Source organism: Chelonia mydas, chromosome 10 (assembly GCF_015237465.2).
Source record: "Chelonia mydas isolate rCheMyd1 chromosome 10, rCheMyd1.pri.v2, whole genome shotgun sequence".
Classification (NCBI taxonomy): Eukaryota; Metazoa; Chordata; order Testudines; family Cheloniidae; genus Chelonia; species Chelonia mydas.
Window position 1 is genome coordinate 5,325,275 of NC_051250.2, and position 17,881 is coordinate 5,343,155.

Sequence of the window (17,881 nt, forward strand, 5' to 3'; positions counted from 1 at the left end):
ATGCGTGATGGTGATGATTTCAAAGAATTACAAATACCTTTTGGTTTGGCATGACTTGAGTTAGATAGCAAAAAATTGCGACCAAAAAGCCTCACAACAGTAGCCTTGGTTTGGATCTGGATCTTGTGTTATCATCAGACCATCACATTTTCCTGGTTTCCCAATTTCAACATTAACTAAGAATTTGTCTATTTCTGCATTTTACTTCTGAAGCAGCCCTGACCTTTACAACATCCAGTTACTGCAATTTGATTCCATGTGGCACAATCAGAACTGAAAGCAAGAGAGACATGTTTTGATTTGCTCTCCTTCATGTGACCATGTCACAAATACAGTACTTCAAGCATACTCTATGCGGAATTTTCTACACCTCTTCATTTATGGTGCCTACTTCTTCAGCCACAAGTCTAAGCATCTAGTGGACTTTTATGTTTTTCATTTGATCTGATGCCCAACCCCTAAACTACTTCTTTCCTTTACAATTAGGTACAATGTCCGTCATCCTCTTCTCTGTCATGGGTGGGGTGTTGTTTCACTGAACTCTGGCCCTAAAGAAATACAAAGATCACATATATATTATTCTCAGCCAATCAATTTTAATGTCATTGTCTTGCAAAGTGCTGGGGACGTGAGCGTAATTGGTTACTAATGGGCTGTCGATATTTTATCATGGCGCTCTATCTTTTTCCATTTCGCTTTGATTCAACCTGTGTCAGGAGAGGTGCATGTGACCACAGACTCTGTATGCAAAGGGCTGGGAAATCTATCCATTAAGAAAAGCATTTTTTCCTAACCATAACCAAGGAAGATCGCAACAAACAGATATTGAGCTGCACTTTTCTAGCAAGGTTTTAGAGGTTCTTGTTCATTTTCAGTACTATGTCTAGCTCAAGTTGAAGGCCTGGCTCTTTAGCTGGAATGAGTTATTCTCAGAAAGCTTTGCTTACATTACTTTGGCATCCACATAGTCATTTTCTTCCCAAGACATGCTCCTTCAAATTGAAGTAAGAGCTTGAGAATGCTGTTTATTAGCTTTAATAATTTACTAACTTGATCATCAATCCTATTTGGACTGAATTTTGTCTTCAGAGTAGAGATGAAGTCTGCAGAGTGCCATGTTTCTAAATATACAGAACTGCATAAATGTTTTACAATATTTTTAAAAACTCTTCCAGCCCAACATTTCTATGATTCTAAGGAGTCTTGAACGGACCCTGAGAGGTCATCAAGTCCAGCAAACCTAGACCATCCCCAACAGGTGTTTGTCCAACCTGTTCATAAAAAACCTCTGATGGGGATTCCACAACTTCCCTTGAAAGCCCATTCCAGAGCTTAACTACCATTATAGTTAGACATATTTTCTGAATATCTAACCTAAATCTCCCTTGCTTCAGATTAAGCCCATTGCTTCTTGTCTTACCTCCACTGAACATGGAGAACAATTGATCCCCGTCCTCTTCATAACAGCCCTTAACATATTGGAAGACTTATTGGCTCCCCCCACCGCAGTCGTCTTTTTCTTAAGACTGAACATGCCCACTTATTTTAACCTTTCCTTGTACGTCGGGTTTTCTAAACCGTTGATTATTTTTGTTGCTCTCCTCTGGACTCTCTCCAATTTGTCCACCTCTTTCCTAAAACGTGGTGCCCAGAACTGGACACAGGACTCCAGCAGTGGCCTCACCAGTGTTGAGTCAAGCAGGACAACCACTTCCCACTCTTACAAACGACACTCTTGTTAATACGCTCCGGAATATTAGTCTTTTTCGCGATTGTACCACATTGCTGACTTATTCAATTAGTGATCCCCTTTAGCCCCGGGATCTTTTTCACCAGTACTACTACTTGGCCAGTTATTCCCCATTTTGTAGATGTGCATTTGATTTTTCCCTCCTAAGTGTAGTACTTTGCACTTGTCTTTATTGAATTTCATCTTATTGATTACAGATCAATTCTCCAATTTGTCAAGGTCATTTTGAATTCTAGTCTTGTCCTCCAAAGAGCCTGCAACCTCTCCCAACTTGGTGTCATCCGAAAAGGTAGAAACACACTTTCTACTCCATTATCCAAGACATTAATGAAAATATTGAACACTATCAGACCCAGGACTGGCTCCTGTGGGACCCCATTTGATACATCCCGCCAGTTGACAGCGAACCATTGCTAACTACTCTTTGACTATGGTCTTTCAACCAGTTGTGCACCCACCTCATAGTAATTTCATCTAGGCCACATTTCCCTAGTTTGCTTATGAGAATGGCATGTGGGACTGTGTCAAAAGCCTTACTAAAAATCAATATATATCACGTCTGCTGCTTCCCCTCTATTCACTACACCACTAATACTGTCAAAGAAGGACATTAGGTTGGTTTGGCTTGATGTATTCTTGACAAATCCACGCTGGCTATTCCCTTTAACCTTATTATCCTCTCGATGCTTACAAACTGATTGTTTAATTATTTGTTCTGGTATATTTTCAGGTGTTGAAGTTAGGATGATTCCTCTATAATCCCCTGGGTCCTCTTAGCTCCCATTTTAAACATAGGTAGTAGATTTGCCCTTCTCTAATCCTCTGGCACCTCATCCATCTGCCATGAGTTCTTGAAGATAATTGCTAACGGTTACGAGATTGTTTCAGCTAGTTCTTTAAGTACATTCTGATGAATTTCATCAGGCGCTGCCAACTTGAATATATCTAACTTATATAAAAAAATATTCTTTAACCTGATTTTTCCCTATTCTGGCCTGCATTCCTTCCCCCCTTGTTGTTAATATTAACTGTGTTGAGTATCTGGTCACTATTAACCTCGTTAGTGAAGACTGAATCAAAATAGGATATTGAACACCTGAGTCTTCTTCATAACATCAGTCATTAAGCTCTCCTTCCCCCTAATAACCACACTTTCCTTCATCTTTCTCTTGCTCCTAATGTATTGAAAGAACCTCTTCTTATTGCCTTTTATGTCCCTGGGTAACTCATTTTGTGCCTTAGCCTTTCTGATTTTGTCCCTATACGCTCAAGCTGTTCTTCTGTACTCCTCCTTAGCATTTCATCCATGTTTCCACTTTTTGTAGGATTCCTTTTTGATTGTCAGGTCATTAAAAAGCTCCTGATGTGCCATATTGGGCTCTTACTTTTCTTCCTATCTTTCCTTTGTATCGGATAGTTGGCAGTTGTGCCCTTACTATTGTCTCCTTAAGAAACTGCCAGCTCTCCCGAAGTCCTTTATCCCTTAGATTTTCTTCCTATGGGTCCTTACCTACCAGTTCTCCTGAGTTTGTTGAAATCTGCTTTTTTGAAATCCATTGTCCTTATTCTGCTGCTTTCACTCCTTCCTTTCCTTAGAGTCATGAAGTCCATCATTTCGTGATCACTTTCATCTGAACTGCCTTCCACCTTCAGATTCGCAACCAATTCCTCCCCGCTGGTTATAATCAAGTCTAAAATAGCTGCCCCCCTAGTCATTTCCTCCACTTTCTGAAACAAAAAGTTGACTCCAATACATTTCGAGAACTTATGGGAGATTTTGTGGTTTGCTGTATTACTTTTCCAACAGATGTCTGGGTAGTTAAGATCCCTCATTATTACCAGGTCCTGTGTTTTGGATATTTCTGTTATTTGTTCTAGAAATGCCTCACCGACCTCTTCTTCCTGATTTGGTGGTCTACAGTAGAACCCTCCCATGACATCACTCCTACTTTTTCCCCTTTTATCTTTACCCAGAGACTTTCAACTGGTCTGCCTCCCACCTCCTTCTGAACGTTGGAACATGTATATATAGTCTTGATGTGTAAAGTGACACTTCCTCCCTTATTTTCCTGCCTAAACAAGCTATACCCCTCTACATCAACATTCCAGTCATGAGATTTATCTCACTAAATCTCTGAGACCTCAATTAAGTCATAATTTAGTTTGTGTACTAGAACTTCTAGTTCTTCCTGTTTAATCCCAATATGCCTTGTGTTTGTGTCTGGACATCTGAGATGCTGAGCAGATTCCCCCACTGATTTTCCTCTTGTGGCTCCTATGACCCTATTGTAATTTTCCATGTTCTCCCCCAACTTCTAGCTCTCTCCAGTCTCTTTTTTAATGCTTACCTGTGGGCTTTTGTCACCCACACCCATGGGCGGCGGGTATCATAGGCTGGGGAAGGCTGTGCCTCCCCAAACAGCCAGGCATAGCCTCATCCATGCTCTGCCTCCAGGCCCCCTGTGTGGTGGCCCTGGTTTGGGCTGGGGCCACGCTGCCCGCCCTCCTGGCGCTCTAGAACTGGGGCCACACAGCCCCCCTCCCGGCACTCCGGGGCTGGGGGCGCGAGCCTGAGGCAGGGTCTGGTGGCTGCTGGGGGGGGGGGCCCTCTGGGCTCCAGCAGGGGCATGGCCTCAGGCGGAAGGGGCAGGACTGGGGGCTAGCCTCCCCCAGCCAGCGGCTCATGTGCCACTCATGCCCACCCCCTTTGAACCTAGTTTAAAACCCTACTCACTAGGCTGGCTAGTTCTTGGCCAGGCGGACCCCATCTCTTCCCAGTAGGCCTCCTTCCTGGAAAAGTATCCCACAGTTGAGGAAACTGAAGGCATCCCATTGACCCCTTGTACAGCACCATGCCCAGAAATGTATTTTAAATTCTCCTCTTTCTTATTTCCACTCTGCTCCAGCTCCTCTTAATTCCCATTAATCTGTAACTAAAAAAGATGCTTTGGATTGGTGGTCTGACTCCTAGTTTATCTAAGCCTCAGAAACATCTGAGTCCCCAACAGGATAGAGCTGCTTAGACTATAACCTATCCCAAGACACTAGTGATGACACAGACAGATAATTTGCCGTCCCACCAAAATTAATTGCTAGGTAAAGAGTTTTTAATTACTTACTAGTGCATAAAACATTTGACAGAGGCAGACTAAAAGTCTAATGATGACTTCTCCAGGAGAAAAAAGAAAGCAAGAGGCAGTTAAAGAAACAAACTGGAACTAACCAGCAAGCTTCCGTCTCATCTTTATCAGCATGGCGATCGGTCAGCAAGCACATAATTAGGAACAAAAGATACTGTACTCTGGACGGGGCTTTTGTATGAAGTGGAGATCTGCTGTATGCAAAAGGTTAAAGTGCTGATTGATGGGATCTGTTTAAAAAAAATGGTTATAGAATAATTAGCAACAATTTGTAGAACCTGGAAGAAGTGACCTCTTACGTTCTGTGTAGTATCTAGTGTAAGGAACGACAAAGCTTTTCCCAAGAGCGCTGTCAAACTAAGAAGGCCTAGAGCGTGACTCACTTATTTCTCTTCCAATACCTGTTTGGCAAAGTTAATGTGACTCTCTACACGTCTTAAAACTAAATGCTTCTTGTGTTTCCAGTTTAAAAAATAATTAAGGCATGCTGAGCATTTATGAGTGGCCAGACAATAGCAAAATGCCATGCTAGAAAGATGGTCTTCTGGAAAGGGAAAAGGATCTCAGGAGTTTTGGCCACAGGCTTTCTGTGTCCTTGGGCAAGTCTCTTAACAGTTCTGTGCCTCAGTTTCCCCAGCTGTAAACTTGCCTACTTCACAAGGGATCACGAAGCTTAATTCAGCAATGGATGTAAAGGACTTTGAGATTCTTGGATTGAAGGTACCAGAGAAGGGCAAAGTATTATATTCTTAGATTATTATGTGTGTTTATGGTGAAACTTTTATGTAAGGAAAGAGATATACTATCCATACCCCCGTAATTCTGCAAAGGAACCTCAATCCTGACCTGCAGTATCCCTTGTTATTCCCATCCTATTACACAGCAGGACACCTCAACCTGCACCTTCTGCTATTAGAGTCCTAGGTATTTTGTCTTTAAATCTTGAGGCACAGTTTTAAACAAAAGAGATGTCTTCACACAGATGACTTGTGTCCTGTATATTTCTTCTGTACTATGGCTGACATTCAGCCTTGTCTTGCGGGTCAGCACACAGACTTAAATCCCACTGTAAGATCCTCAAATAGGGCATAAATGGTACTTAATGTGCTGCACAAATCTTGGGCTTATGCTCTGTAAATTTCACCCTCCGTGCTTACACACATTGTACTTTTAGGGCTGTGGAAAGTTATGGATCATCTTTCTTTCTTGTTCTGACAGTGATAGCGATTTCTCCCTCATTTCCTAGTCTCTTTCCAACTGAGGAATTGCTGCATCTGTGGTATTTGTGAGACACAAGGTGGGTTAACCAGTCACGAAAACGAAGCTTAGATGGAGCAGTGCATCGTAGCTGCTGAAACGATCCGCTCATTTCTGTAAGTCAAATGCCAAGTATCATTCGTGTGACTTTGCAGACTTGAAATGACAGTTACGAGTCAGTCAGGGAGAGGATGGTTACACTTAATAAAGACGATAATTTTTAAAGCAGGCAATTTTGCAAGGCATCTTTCCGTGTCAATTGTAATAAGTGACAGTGTAATCAAAAAACAACAATGCACTGACAATCACCACAAAACACATCACTGGAACACAGACCAAAGGGAACCTTCTTGCACTGGCCCACAAGAGACAGGATAAGTGTAATCAATTCGGACTTTCTCCCTTCTAAGATTACCTCATTATCTTATTCCACTGAGACTAATGTTTGAAACCAAAAACACAGGCTCTGTTTGGAGTAGATTTGAGTTTACATATGCAAATCCCCCCATGCCACTCAAACCTTTCACGTGCCAGGACATATGGCTACAAGGTGTTCCACAAAACAAGAGCGCAGGTTTGGATATCTGCGTCTTTGCATGGAGATTTTAAATATGGGCGCTGTGCATGGATTTACCCGTACAGTGCACGTAAAGGCACTGTGCTTATGCTGCATACACAGAACCAGCAGACAATGGGCCAGATCCTTTGCTTTGTTGAGTATAAGTCTGGCGAAGCAGGGGATGGGAAGGGACCACTGGGAGAGCTGGTTACAGCTCCCTGATTCTCTGCCTGACCCTCCATCCCAGTGCACGTGAGAGCAAGCTAGAAGGCTGCTCTGACCTGTGCCAGCTGGCAACAGTCCCCAAGCTGGGTGCGCTCCAGGAATAGACCCAAGCTGAGCACACACCGGGAATGCTCCTGCCCCTCCTTCCCCAGAGGGAGGGTGGCGCAGGAGGCAGGTTTGTTAGCTCCATACTCACTAGGGACTCCCCCGCTCCAGCGGGGAGGATGTGGCCAGTCACTGCTCCTAAGCAGTACAAAGGGACCACAGCAGGGTGGAGAATCTGCCCCATGGCCTAGCTCCTTGAGTTTGCTTCTGCGTCAGCTGGATTGATGGGGAGTGATGCCATGGACTTCGCTGGGAGCAGAATCTAGCTCTCTTTTGTCTACCCTTGTGTACACAGTAGATAAGTGGTTAATAAAAAATAAGAACAAACAGTAATACACTCAGAAGCCATCTCCATCCATGTTAAGAGCACAGTAAATATGTTTAACTGAATGCAATTCAAAAGCAACCAATTTAAAAAGCAGCAAAAGGATTTCTTTAAAAAAAAAAAAAAACAGAGAAAGAGAAAGAAAAAAAGCAACCCTCAATGCAAAATTAATCTAACCACAGCAGTCAGTGCTAGAACTGCTACAAGCATGAATACTAATAAAGCAGAAGCAAACTTTCAAAGCTAGGTCTGCTAATGCAATTATGTGCATATGGTTTCACAGGTTAACTTGTGTGTGCTGATACCCGATGTGCAGGTTCACCTGACTGGCAGCCTGTATACACGGACTTTGTGCATGCCCAATTGTGCAAAAGTATGTGCCTAGCTTTGGTTCTCTGGCCTTTTCAAAGCTCTGTATAAGCCTTTAACTAATTAACCACCATAATTCCCCTTTGTCATATCCAATCACAGCACCACCTTCGGAACACAAATTACCTGTCCTTCTACAGATGGAGAAACCAAGGCAAAGAGCGGTTAAACAACTTGCTCCAGGTGACACAGTAACTCACTGGAGGAGCTGGGATTAGAATTTAGGATTCCAGGCTCCTGTATTACAGCAGCAAGGGAAATCAAATGTAAATCTAAATTGCTCATCTTTGCTAGTATCTTTTTACATCATCTTCTACACCTATTTGAATAAATCTATTCCTCCCGTACCTCCTTACAAGATGATGTAGCAACAAGTGAAGACTGGAAAATACCATGTCCGTATAAACTATGCATTCTGACATTTCCCTCTCTAAATTACACAAATGTAAGGGTCATAAGCCTTCCAAACAAAGAGCCTTAACTAGAGGAACAGATCTCCATCAAGTCTTGGGTTAAGGCCCAAGAGGGGCAAAGTGGGGCAAAAAATATGCTCGCCGTTTAATTACCGAAGCCATAACAACCTGTTATTTTATACATGATTTCCGACAAAAGTGGAAATATGTTATTTTCCACGAGCGTAGCTGCTGGTTCTACTGCAAATAAATAGTACAGTGTATGCTCAATATGTAAGAGATGGGGGCCATGTGTTTTCATTAATTCTCTTGGCAAGTGAGCACATGTAGATGTTGGATTGGAATATCGGATTGGAATATGAGAGCAAACATACATCACTGCAGACTAAATTTGGCCCATGTCCATTTGAAAGTTGGTCCATTACCCAGTTTTATCATTCTAATTACAAGCAGCCTCCTGAATAATTTCCTCCCTTCCAGAGACATCTTCAGCTACAGCCTGTTTCTCCTTCTTTTTTCCTCCCACTGTTTAGATGGATTCTGTATTACAATTCTGTAAGCAGCGTTCTCCCTCTCTTACTCTCACTTCATTGCAGAGTCAGGTTATTGGTAACTATGGTGCTGTAAAGGGTAGCAGCTGGCAGGTATGCATGAAATAATTTGGTCAAGGGAGTGGGAAGGATATGGTTTTTCTACTGATCTCATCTGCTGGGAGATATCAATGGTGGAAGCTAGGGATAAAGGTGGATGCAGAAGAGCTTGGCTATGGAACCACCTCGGAGAAGAAGAGTCTTGCGTCCGGTGGCAATTTGTTCATCTGTCCTTTTAAATGGGCATATACCCAACATTACATATAGTACATGAAGGCTTTACATGGCTACGTCCCCTCTACAAAGCTGCCCATGATCAACTAATCAAACAGAAATTTTGCCTGTACTGGAACTGACTACCCCACCCCCAATAATCTGAGTACCACCAGGTACTTAAAGCTTCAATGACCCCCAAACCATCAGGGCTGTGCTTTTATGTCTCATCCAAAATACGGAACACGTAGGAAACAATGAAATAGTTTCCAATTAGTGCTGCCTGCCTGAGGAGAGTTTTGTCAAACCATTTCTACCACATACGTAACGAGGAGAGCCTGTGTGTGTCAAATTTAATCTACAGGTGTATTGTGGAGTTTTATCTACTATTGCCAAGATTTGATCTCTTTCTTCTCCTTTCATTGCAGTTGCTGCTGTGGATTTAAATAATTGATATTGATAATGTTATCTTCTTTGTGCTCCTGTTCCTGATGACTTCTGCAGGTTTGGAATCCCGCATTATGGATATGACCGAAGTGATTTTAATTAACTTTCTGGGCTACAAAGCTGATTCTGGTTTTGATTTAAAAAATCATAGCATTCTGCAGGATGATTGTTATAGGTTAGGGTCACCTGAGGGAGCTGGTGATGGAATTCCAATTATCTCCGCTATGGATTGGCTTTCCTTTGACTATTCCCAGGTGCAGAAAAGCATACAGGACAGAGGGGCATGCTTGCTATTAATTCAAAATGAAGTAGGCAGCTAGGGACATTTTACCATGGCTGCCTGTATATTATGATTAAAAACTCTAGTATTCAAGGGTCTTTGTGTCTGAAATCTGTACTCTAGATGCCCTGACGCAGTATACATTCAGAGAGCACACACTTCTGAATTCATTTGATGCCTACAGCTGAATAGCAGTAATTGTATAACGTAGTCATGAGCTACACATGCGCAAAAGTGCCTTGCAAAGCAACTCCCCAACTTTACTTCTTTTTGGTATTTATTTATTTTAAACAGCAAAAATGAAAATTCTACATTTTGGACTAATACTCATAAACCCCCAAAAAGAAATTAAGCCACTTTTAACTAACTTACAAGAGCAGAAAGTAAAAGGTTTCAGATGCTGGTGAACTTTTGTTTTATTTTTCATACTGTGGAATATAAGGCCCCTGATCCCTCAATAGGATTGGAGTGAGTGGATGGACCCCTTTTACTGTGTGGAGTCCCTTGTCTTAAATGGTGGGGGAGGGAGGTACTGAAAGAACTTTCCAACTTATTATTACTCTCCCTGTTGAGCTTACCCCTCCAGAGGGGAAAATAAAAATAAGGCATGCATACATCTTGCAACGCATTCTGAAGACTCAGGTTCTACCAGGCCTTCAATGGAAGAGGACATGATTTCCAGAGATGATGGTCCACTGAAACTGTCTCCCCAGATGTAGGGATTGTCAGACTCAGTATCCCACCTCAGCTCAATTGTTGGATTAAAGTGCAAAGATGCAGATCTCTAAAATCCTCGAGAAGACATGGGGCAAAGCCAACATTAGAGCCTGCACCAGGAAATCAAATGGGAGCATTGCGAAGTTGAGCAAACAGGTGCAATGTGCTCCACAGCTAAGCAGGTAGAAAAATGTATTATAAACAATAGATTTAACACATATTTAACAATATACTATCAGATTTATTAGATACCAAGAAGAAAAGAATGCTACCCCAGCAGTTTCCTTGATTATGCAGCCAACGGACCAAGGTTATTTGACCGGCTTACCTTCACGGGTATCTCTTTTTGTAATCCCAGGCACATACAAATGCAAAGACCAAATCATGACCACAAGAATGCAGGATGGTGTTGCTACATCTCTCTGCAATCTAAAGAGTAATAATGCCCGGAGCCAGAATACAAACAGCTATTTATTACCAACGTGAAAACAAATCACTGAAATGGATTTCAAAAGGCAAGAGAAAAGTACATGGAGTGAGAATTTAATAATTCCTGCTCAACGTCTTTGATCGCACTTTGTTTCTACGCCCGATTTCTGCTCAAATACGGCTGTATTTTGGAAGAGTAAACAGAAGGCACCCACCTTCTGAAAATCAAACCATTTAAGGTGTCTCAACCTGAACACCCAAACACTGAGACATTAACTATCACTAGTCATTTTTGAAAGTCTTAGCCCTGGATTAACGTGATAAAGGCCCTGCCTTAAAATGATAAAAAAGGACGAGCAAAGTAGCAGGCTTCCTATCTACCTGATGTGGACTACCAAGTTTCAAATCCCATTCATCTAGCACTGCTTTGGTGCATCGATGTCAACTATATAATAGGATTGCAGCTGGCTCTCCCCAAATCCTAGGCTCACTGATTGGCCCTTCCAGGTATAATAAACCTTTGCTCACTCATTATAAAGGCTTGTCAAAACCTTCACTGTGTCACAAGACGACAAAATTGTGTTTATATCTTTAAAGCAAGTTCTGATTAAAGCAAACAAACAAAAACTTGTAAAAGTCAGAAAATGAAAGTGAGGACTTAATTGGATATTAAGGGCCAACGTCTCTTCTTGCACCATTTTCACACAGGGAGTAATCTGGCTGAGTCCCGTGATGTTAGTCCTAACTCATACCAGTGAGAGAGGGCTAGGAGGAAGAGGGCTCATGGGTTTATTGGATGGGGAAAAGTTGCATGACTCATTGATATTGATGAAGTTATCAGGAGCTCCTCAGATTACAACAGTGGGGTGGGGTGGGGTGGGGGTAGGGGAACAACTGCAACCCAGCTGGTGAAAGAGAGAAAAGATGTCAGGAAAAAGAGAGAATTACTAACAAGGTAAAGCGGACAGGCAACTAGTGGTGTTCAGAGTGCTCACCTCATAATGATAATCCATACAGGTCAACTCTCTCCAGCAGCGATCACCTCGGATTTTAATCAACCCCTGTAAGAAAAAAAGCCCAAAACAAAGGTTTCTTTTCTTTTACTCTTCAAGATAATACCTCAATATGTCATGCTACAGTTAAGCCACAGGGAGAGAACCACACATTAACAGAGGGAAACAACAGATTTCAATGAATAACTTCTTTTAAAAGCCACCCTACTTCTGCGCCCAAGCTTTCATTTATTATACTTTAGAGAACATGGCAAATGCCAGAGTACTCAGAAAAATAGTTTCTAGGCAACAGACACTTTCCATTTTCTGTTTATTTAAAATAATTTGACGTATAAATCTCACTGGAATGTGACACATCATTTAAAATGTGGCAGAAGATATCACGGGGATACATGCCTGAATGGATAGATAAAAGCATGCCATTTGTCAAGGGAACCGAAACACTTCTTATTTGAGATCAAACTGAGAGACTCTCCCGGCATTTGATAATCCTGTGGGGCTGAGGATGTTCAGCACCTTACAGGTTCATGAAGGGATCTGAGGGGATAAGGTAACGCACACAAACACCAAGGGTAAGCCAGCCAACGCAGGTCTCACATTACAGCACCTGTACCACAGAAAAGGTGGGGGTACATTGCCAAGTGTATCGGATCTCTGAGAACACTCTCTTATCAACAGCGACACAGGGGAATATGTGCACTTGTCTCCGAGGTGGACAGGTTTTAGAGCGGGGGTGCTGAGAGTCATTGCATCAACCTGTAAACCCTGTATATAATGGAAACCACTTCAAGCCATGGGGTGCAGCAGCACCCCCACATCTGTCGTGCCAGCCCTTATGCTGAGGAGGATGGAACACAAGACAGGAAAAGCCAGGCTGCAAATGCTGTTATTTATTATCTATCTGGTGACTTGCTTAGACAGACGGTAAGCCCCTTAAGGCAGGGTCCCCCCCATTTCATTGTGTGCCTAGCACAATGGGCCTCAGACCCCTGATTAGGGGCCCCAACCCTACCGCAATACAAATACCAACAAGAGTAATGACAGTAACTATTTAAAACACAGGAGCCAAGGCCAAGGGACCCAGTGCTTAGCCCAGGGAGCAGCCTGGGCACCTCTGTGGGTATGTTTAAAAACCCACGGCTGGCCCTGCAAGGCGGGAGGGTCCCAGAGCTCGGGCTGCAGCCCCAGAATGAATGTCTACACCGCAGTTGAACAGCCTCTTCGCCCAAGCCCCACGAACCCAAGTCAGCTGGCATGGGCCACAGACAAACCCTGTGAGGGCTGGAATAAGCTGCGAGAGCTTCCCACTCACAAGCTGCTGCTCCAAAGACTGGTTACCACGGCCCTCTGCCCCCAGCAAGCCCTGCTGCAGGGGGTGGAAAGGACAGGAGGAAGATCAGAGCAACCATGAAAAAATTAGGGCCTCTCTCTGTAAGGAGCTGAAGAGCTACCTCCAAAGCTGAACGCACTCCAACTCTGGAGTTCAAGACCCAGCGCCAACTCTCTCTCTCTACCCCCCGCGGCTGAGGCCCACCTTTGCCTCTTACCATAAGATCCATATTAAAGCAGACCGAGCAGACAATTCATGCTGCCTTAGGAACCAAACAGAGGACCCAGGCTGGATATGCTGATGTAATCAAAGTAATTAGGGAAACAAAAGAAGAGAAGGGGAAGGAAGCTGACAGGCTTAAATGCAGATGGATCCACTAATGACAGGTCTGCTCTACCTTAGGTTAGAGGTTGGCAGTGAAATAAGCAGGTATCAGAGGTTGCTGTGCACTGATATTTCACGGCCACAACAGAGTGACATTTCCAAATCAGCGGGTCCATTCCATGGCTGGCAGTAATATTAGGATTAAATTTCTTTGCCTCAGCGATGAAGACTAAAAAGGAATCAGTCGTCCACAGCGGGAAAGACACCTGGCCAGAGATGAGTCTGTTAGCAGGAAACCATGCAATCAAGCCATGCCAGCCTGAAGGTATGCAGATTAGGAGAGTCTGCTTTGATGTATGGTTAAAGGTCTCCGATTAGGATCACAATATCCCAAATTGAGGAAAGCTTCACTAGTCAAAAGGTTGAGACAAGCTCTACGGTCTGTATACAATTAGGGGAGATTTGCCTACCTTCCTAGGTTACCTAAATTATAAAATTCCCTCTTTCTTTCGTAGAAAAAACACATTAATTTCTTGTACCAACCCGTGCTCAGGGATGGCAGAGATGAGGGCATGCTGAAGTTTTTGCCTTTGCAATACAAAACATTGAGGCCAAAGTTTTCCACAAATGTCTAGTGATTTTTGGTGTCCAATTTCATACACCCAGAAGGGATCTGATTACAGGGGTGGGTGCTCAGAACTTTCTAGAAGTCAGGCTCCTTGAAGGCATCTCAAGTTGAGCACCCAAAAACCTGAGGCACCCAAAATCACTAGTGCTTTTCAGAAACCTTTGCCTAAGTATCTTCATCAGGTACTAACTAAAGTGCATCACCGCCTACCCGAATTGTTTGCAATTCCTGGATGGCCATTTATAAAGACACAGTTTGAGAGTATGACATATATGAGTACATTCATGCTACAGTTAGGGATTCTCAAACAGGGGGTCACAAGTGGGTTACTTCGGGGACACGAGCCTGGCTATGCCTGGGGGCTGTCAGCCCCGAGCCCCCGTTACATTAAAATTAACCTCCCCATTTGTAATTTATAAAGGGGGGGGGTCTCAGTCATAGGCTTGCTGTGTGAAAGGGGTTGCCAATACAAAAAGTTTGAGAACCCCTGGATCATTCAATCTTAATTTAAGGGATAGCAAAACAGGCAGAGCCTTCCTGGATCCTTCCCTTCACCAACCTTATAAATGCTTATAAATTTTGTGAGTGTCAACTGTGGAATAGCCCCGCTTTCATGGCTAGGACAGCATTTTAAAAAATATTAGATGTTTTACAGTCATGGAGATTGTTTGTCCAGTAACTCCCCCGAAAATATCAAAGATCCGCACAAATAAAATCACTTTTAAGGAAGCTGGCATGGTATTCTTCAGGTCGGGAAAAAGCCATTAGGTCATCAGCTACAAAAAACGCACAATAAATAGAAAATGAAAAGAACCTTAGTTAAAAACAGTTGCTCAAATATTCATCCATCAGCAAAATAATGATAGATTCAGATTTTTGACATATTTCACTACTACCCTTCTCTCCTCTTATTCTTCTACAAACAAGGCAATTATACAATGATCTTTCTATTTTGGCGCTCAGTTATGGTTCTTGGGCTTGACTTCTGAAATGTAAGTCTTAATGGAGCACAGTTACTTTAAAACTCTTCTCTTTAAAGTTTAAAATTTAATTCGAGGCTCATCTGCCTATACAGGCCATTCGCTTCACTAAGAGTGGAGTAAAACATTAAACACACATGCAAAATTAGGCACGCTGTGATGAGATCGGAAGGGAAGGAGAAAACCACTGAAGTAGGGTTTTTTTCATGTTTTAAGAAAAAGATTGGGAATCTGGAAGGAAATTAAGTTCTATGTATTTAAATATTTCAGGGAATTAAGGCTCCAGTTCTAATGGCCAGCTTCTCAACCAGCATAAATCGATGTCCGAAGCTGATGAAGTGACACAGGCTTACTCCAGTTGACAATGTGGCCTATTGCATTAATATTTTTACAGGTTTTCATTTTCACTGGTAGCCAAAAAGACTGCATTAACAAAGCTTAGCAGGTGCAGGACGAATATTACATTTCAATAGACTGCAAAGCGCAGGGAGTTAAAGACTCCCTTTCATGAGCTGCCCAAAGTTCAGAATAATAATGATAATAAATATTAACAAATGCAGCTTTTCACTTTATTCTCCACTAGGAAGAGAGGGAGCAAGAAAAAAGGGAGATGCATTCGTGCCCTCAGCCTGAGAGATGGGAATCCCAGAAACACCCTAGCCAAAGCTGTTACAGCTCAAGATCATCATCTCACACACACACGAATCAGACAAAAGAGGAAGATAAACCATGAAAACCACAAAGTCACATCACCGAGACGGGATGAGAAAGAACAGCCAGTGCTGGTTTGGTGAAGGTCATTGCTAGGTTTGTCGCTTTGTGATTTTACACTAAAGTAGGTTATAAATTAGGACAGTTTGTCACTTTCCTCTCCATTATTTTCTTAGTGGGCACTGTGTAAAAAAAACCCGACAGATTCCCTGTCAACAAACAGGGCTTCATCTCCTTAACTATTGTATGCAGCTCTTCTCTGGAATCGTGACTAAAATTACAGGATATGTTGATACCATCTCACAGGATGTCTCATAGGCTGACAGCCCTGTCAGTGGAGAAGAGAGGAAGTTAAAAGGACTCTGCCCAAGAATGCTATAATATTAAAAAAAAAGTCTATCTTGATGACCTTCTCTCCTACCTTGTTCAGGCTGTTATCAAGCTGTACTGTCCAGCTGAGACGATAAGAACATGTATCTTATGAGAACACAAACACGTTAAAATCTCTCCTGCAATAAATCCTTGAACAAAATATAGTTGAATAAAACATTAATATAAAGCACAAAGATGGAGAGGGAAAAAAAAGATCATTTAAAGCAGCCAACGTTAAATCTCTTTTTCAGATATGTAAAAAGCCCAATGATCTTTTTAGGGGAAGTTCCTTGTTTTCAGTAGGTGGATAGTTTTTAAGGTCCACATCAGTCAATCTGAGTTTTCCACTGACTTTAATGGGAGCTGGATCAGGCACTAAGAGCAAAAAACTTATCTCTATGTAAAGCATCCTAATCATTCCCCAAATTAATTTCTCCATTCAAGAAATATCACCAAATAGGGAATGAATGGTATACAGACACCTGGTGAGACACATCCCTGCCTGCCCCAAAGAGCTTATAGTCTACAGCTACACTTACGACAGCGTGCAGAGCAGTGGTTCTCAACCAGGGGTACATGTACCCCTGGGGGTACGCAGAGGTCTTCTGGGGGTACATCAACTCCTCTAGATATCTGCCTAGTTTTCCAACAGGCTACATAAAAAGCACTAGCAAAGTCAGTGCGAACTAAAATTTCATATAGACAATGACTTGTTTATACTGCCCTATGCACTGAAATGTAAGGACAATATTTATATTCCATTTGATTTATTTTATAATTATATGGTAAAAATGGGAAAGTCAGCAATTCTTCAGTAATAGTGTGCTGGGACACTTTTGTATTTTTATGTCTGATTTTGGAAGCAAGTAATTGTTAAAGTGAGGCGAAACTTGGGGGTACGCAAGACAAATCAGACTCCTGAGAGGGGTACAGTAGTCTGGAAAGGTTGAGAGCCACCGGTGTAGAGTACATCCTCTGCCTTTCCGCCTAGCACAGGTATAAATAGCAGCATGGACAATAAGGCACTGGTTAGATGAGTAAAGACACACCAGAACCTACATGGCTCTCCATGCATCTAAGCCGTGCCTCCCATGTCTACACTGCGATTGTCAGTAGCAGCATGTCCTGCTGACGGAGCTTTTCCCTGCCCCAGGGAAAGGCTCCAACAGTGGGGAGGTGGCAGAGAAAGGCTTCAGAGCCTTTTCTCAACGCAGTGAAAGGCTCTGTCAGGGGAGCGGCGGCAGGGAAAGGGCCTGGCAGCTCTCCACTGTGAGCCCTACAGGCTGCCACAGGTGTAGACAAGGCCTGACAAAGGGAGGGTGGGAGAAAAGTCAAAGAGAGGGCAAGTGATGTGCCCAAGCTCATACAGCAGGTCCGTGGCAGAACTGGGAACAGAACCCAGGTCTCCTGACCCTGTCCAATGTACCACGCTGCCTCAGTCAGTCACATTGTGTGTGGAATCTAGTTGCTTTATCTAACATGAGGTTATGGAATGGAATGTTTTTCTAGCTTGAACTTTTCTGCTTTTTTGTTTGTTTGTATCATTGTGAACTCATGGCAACCCTTGGGATAAATGGATCATATAAGAGAACGAAATAAATACTTTTTTGGTACGTAACTTCCAAGTGTCCCTCACTTTTGCTAAAACTGGGCCGTCTTCTCTCCAGGCCCCAGACTATCTGAAAAATAGAAACAGGCCCATGT

The 17,881-nt window shown here is 42.8% G+C and overlaps 1 protein-coding gene across 6 annotated transcripts in view; it reads right to left on the reverse strand.

The window, feature by feature from the left end:
- The window catches only part of LMF1 (lipase maturation factor 1), a 343,636-nt gene that overhangs the window by 183,027 nt on the left and 142,728 nt on the right, over positions 1-17,881 (reverse strand). For 5 of the 6 annotated variants that reach the window (XM_037911089.2, XM_043523961.1, XM_043523960.1 and 2 more), the window contains one exon: positions 11,815-11,880. The exons of the other annotated variant lie outside the window; for it this stretch is intronic. In XM_037911089.2, coding sequence (XP_037767017.2) covers positions 11,815-11,880 — 66 coding nt within the window. The remainder of the gene's footprint in view (positions 1-11,814; positions 11,881-17,881) is intronic. 6 annotated transcript variants of the gene reach the window in all.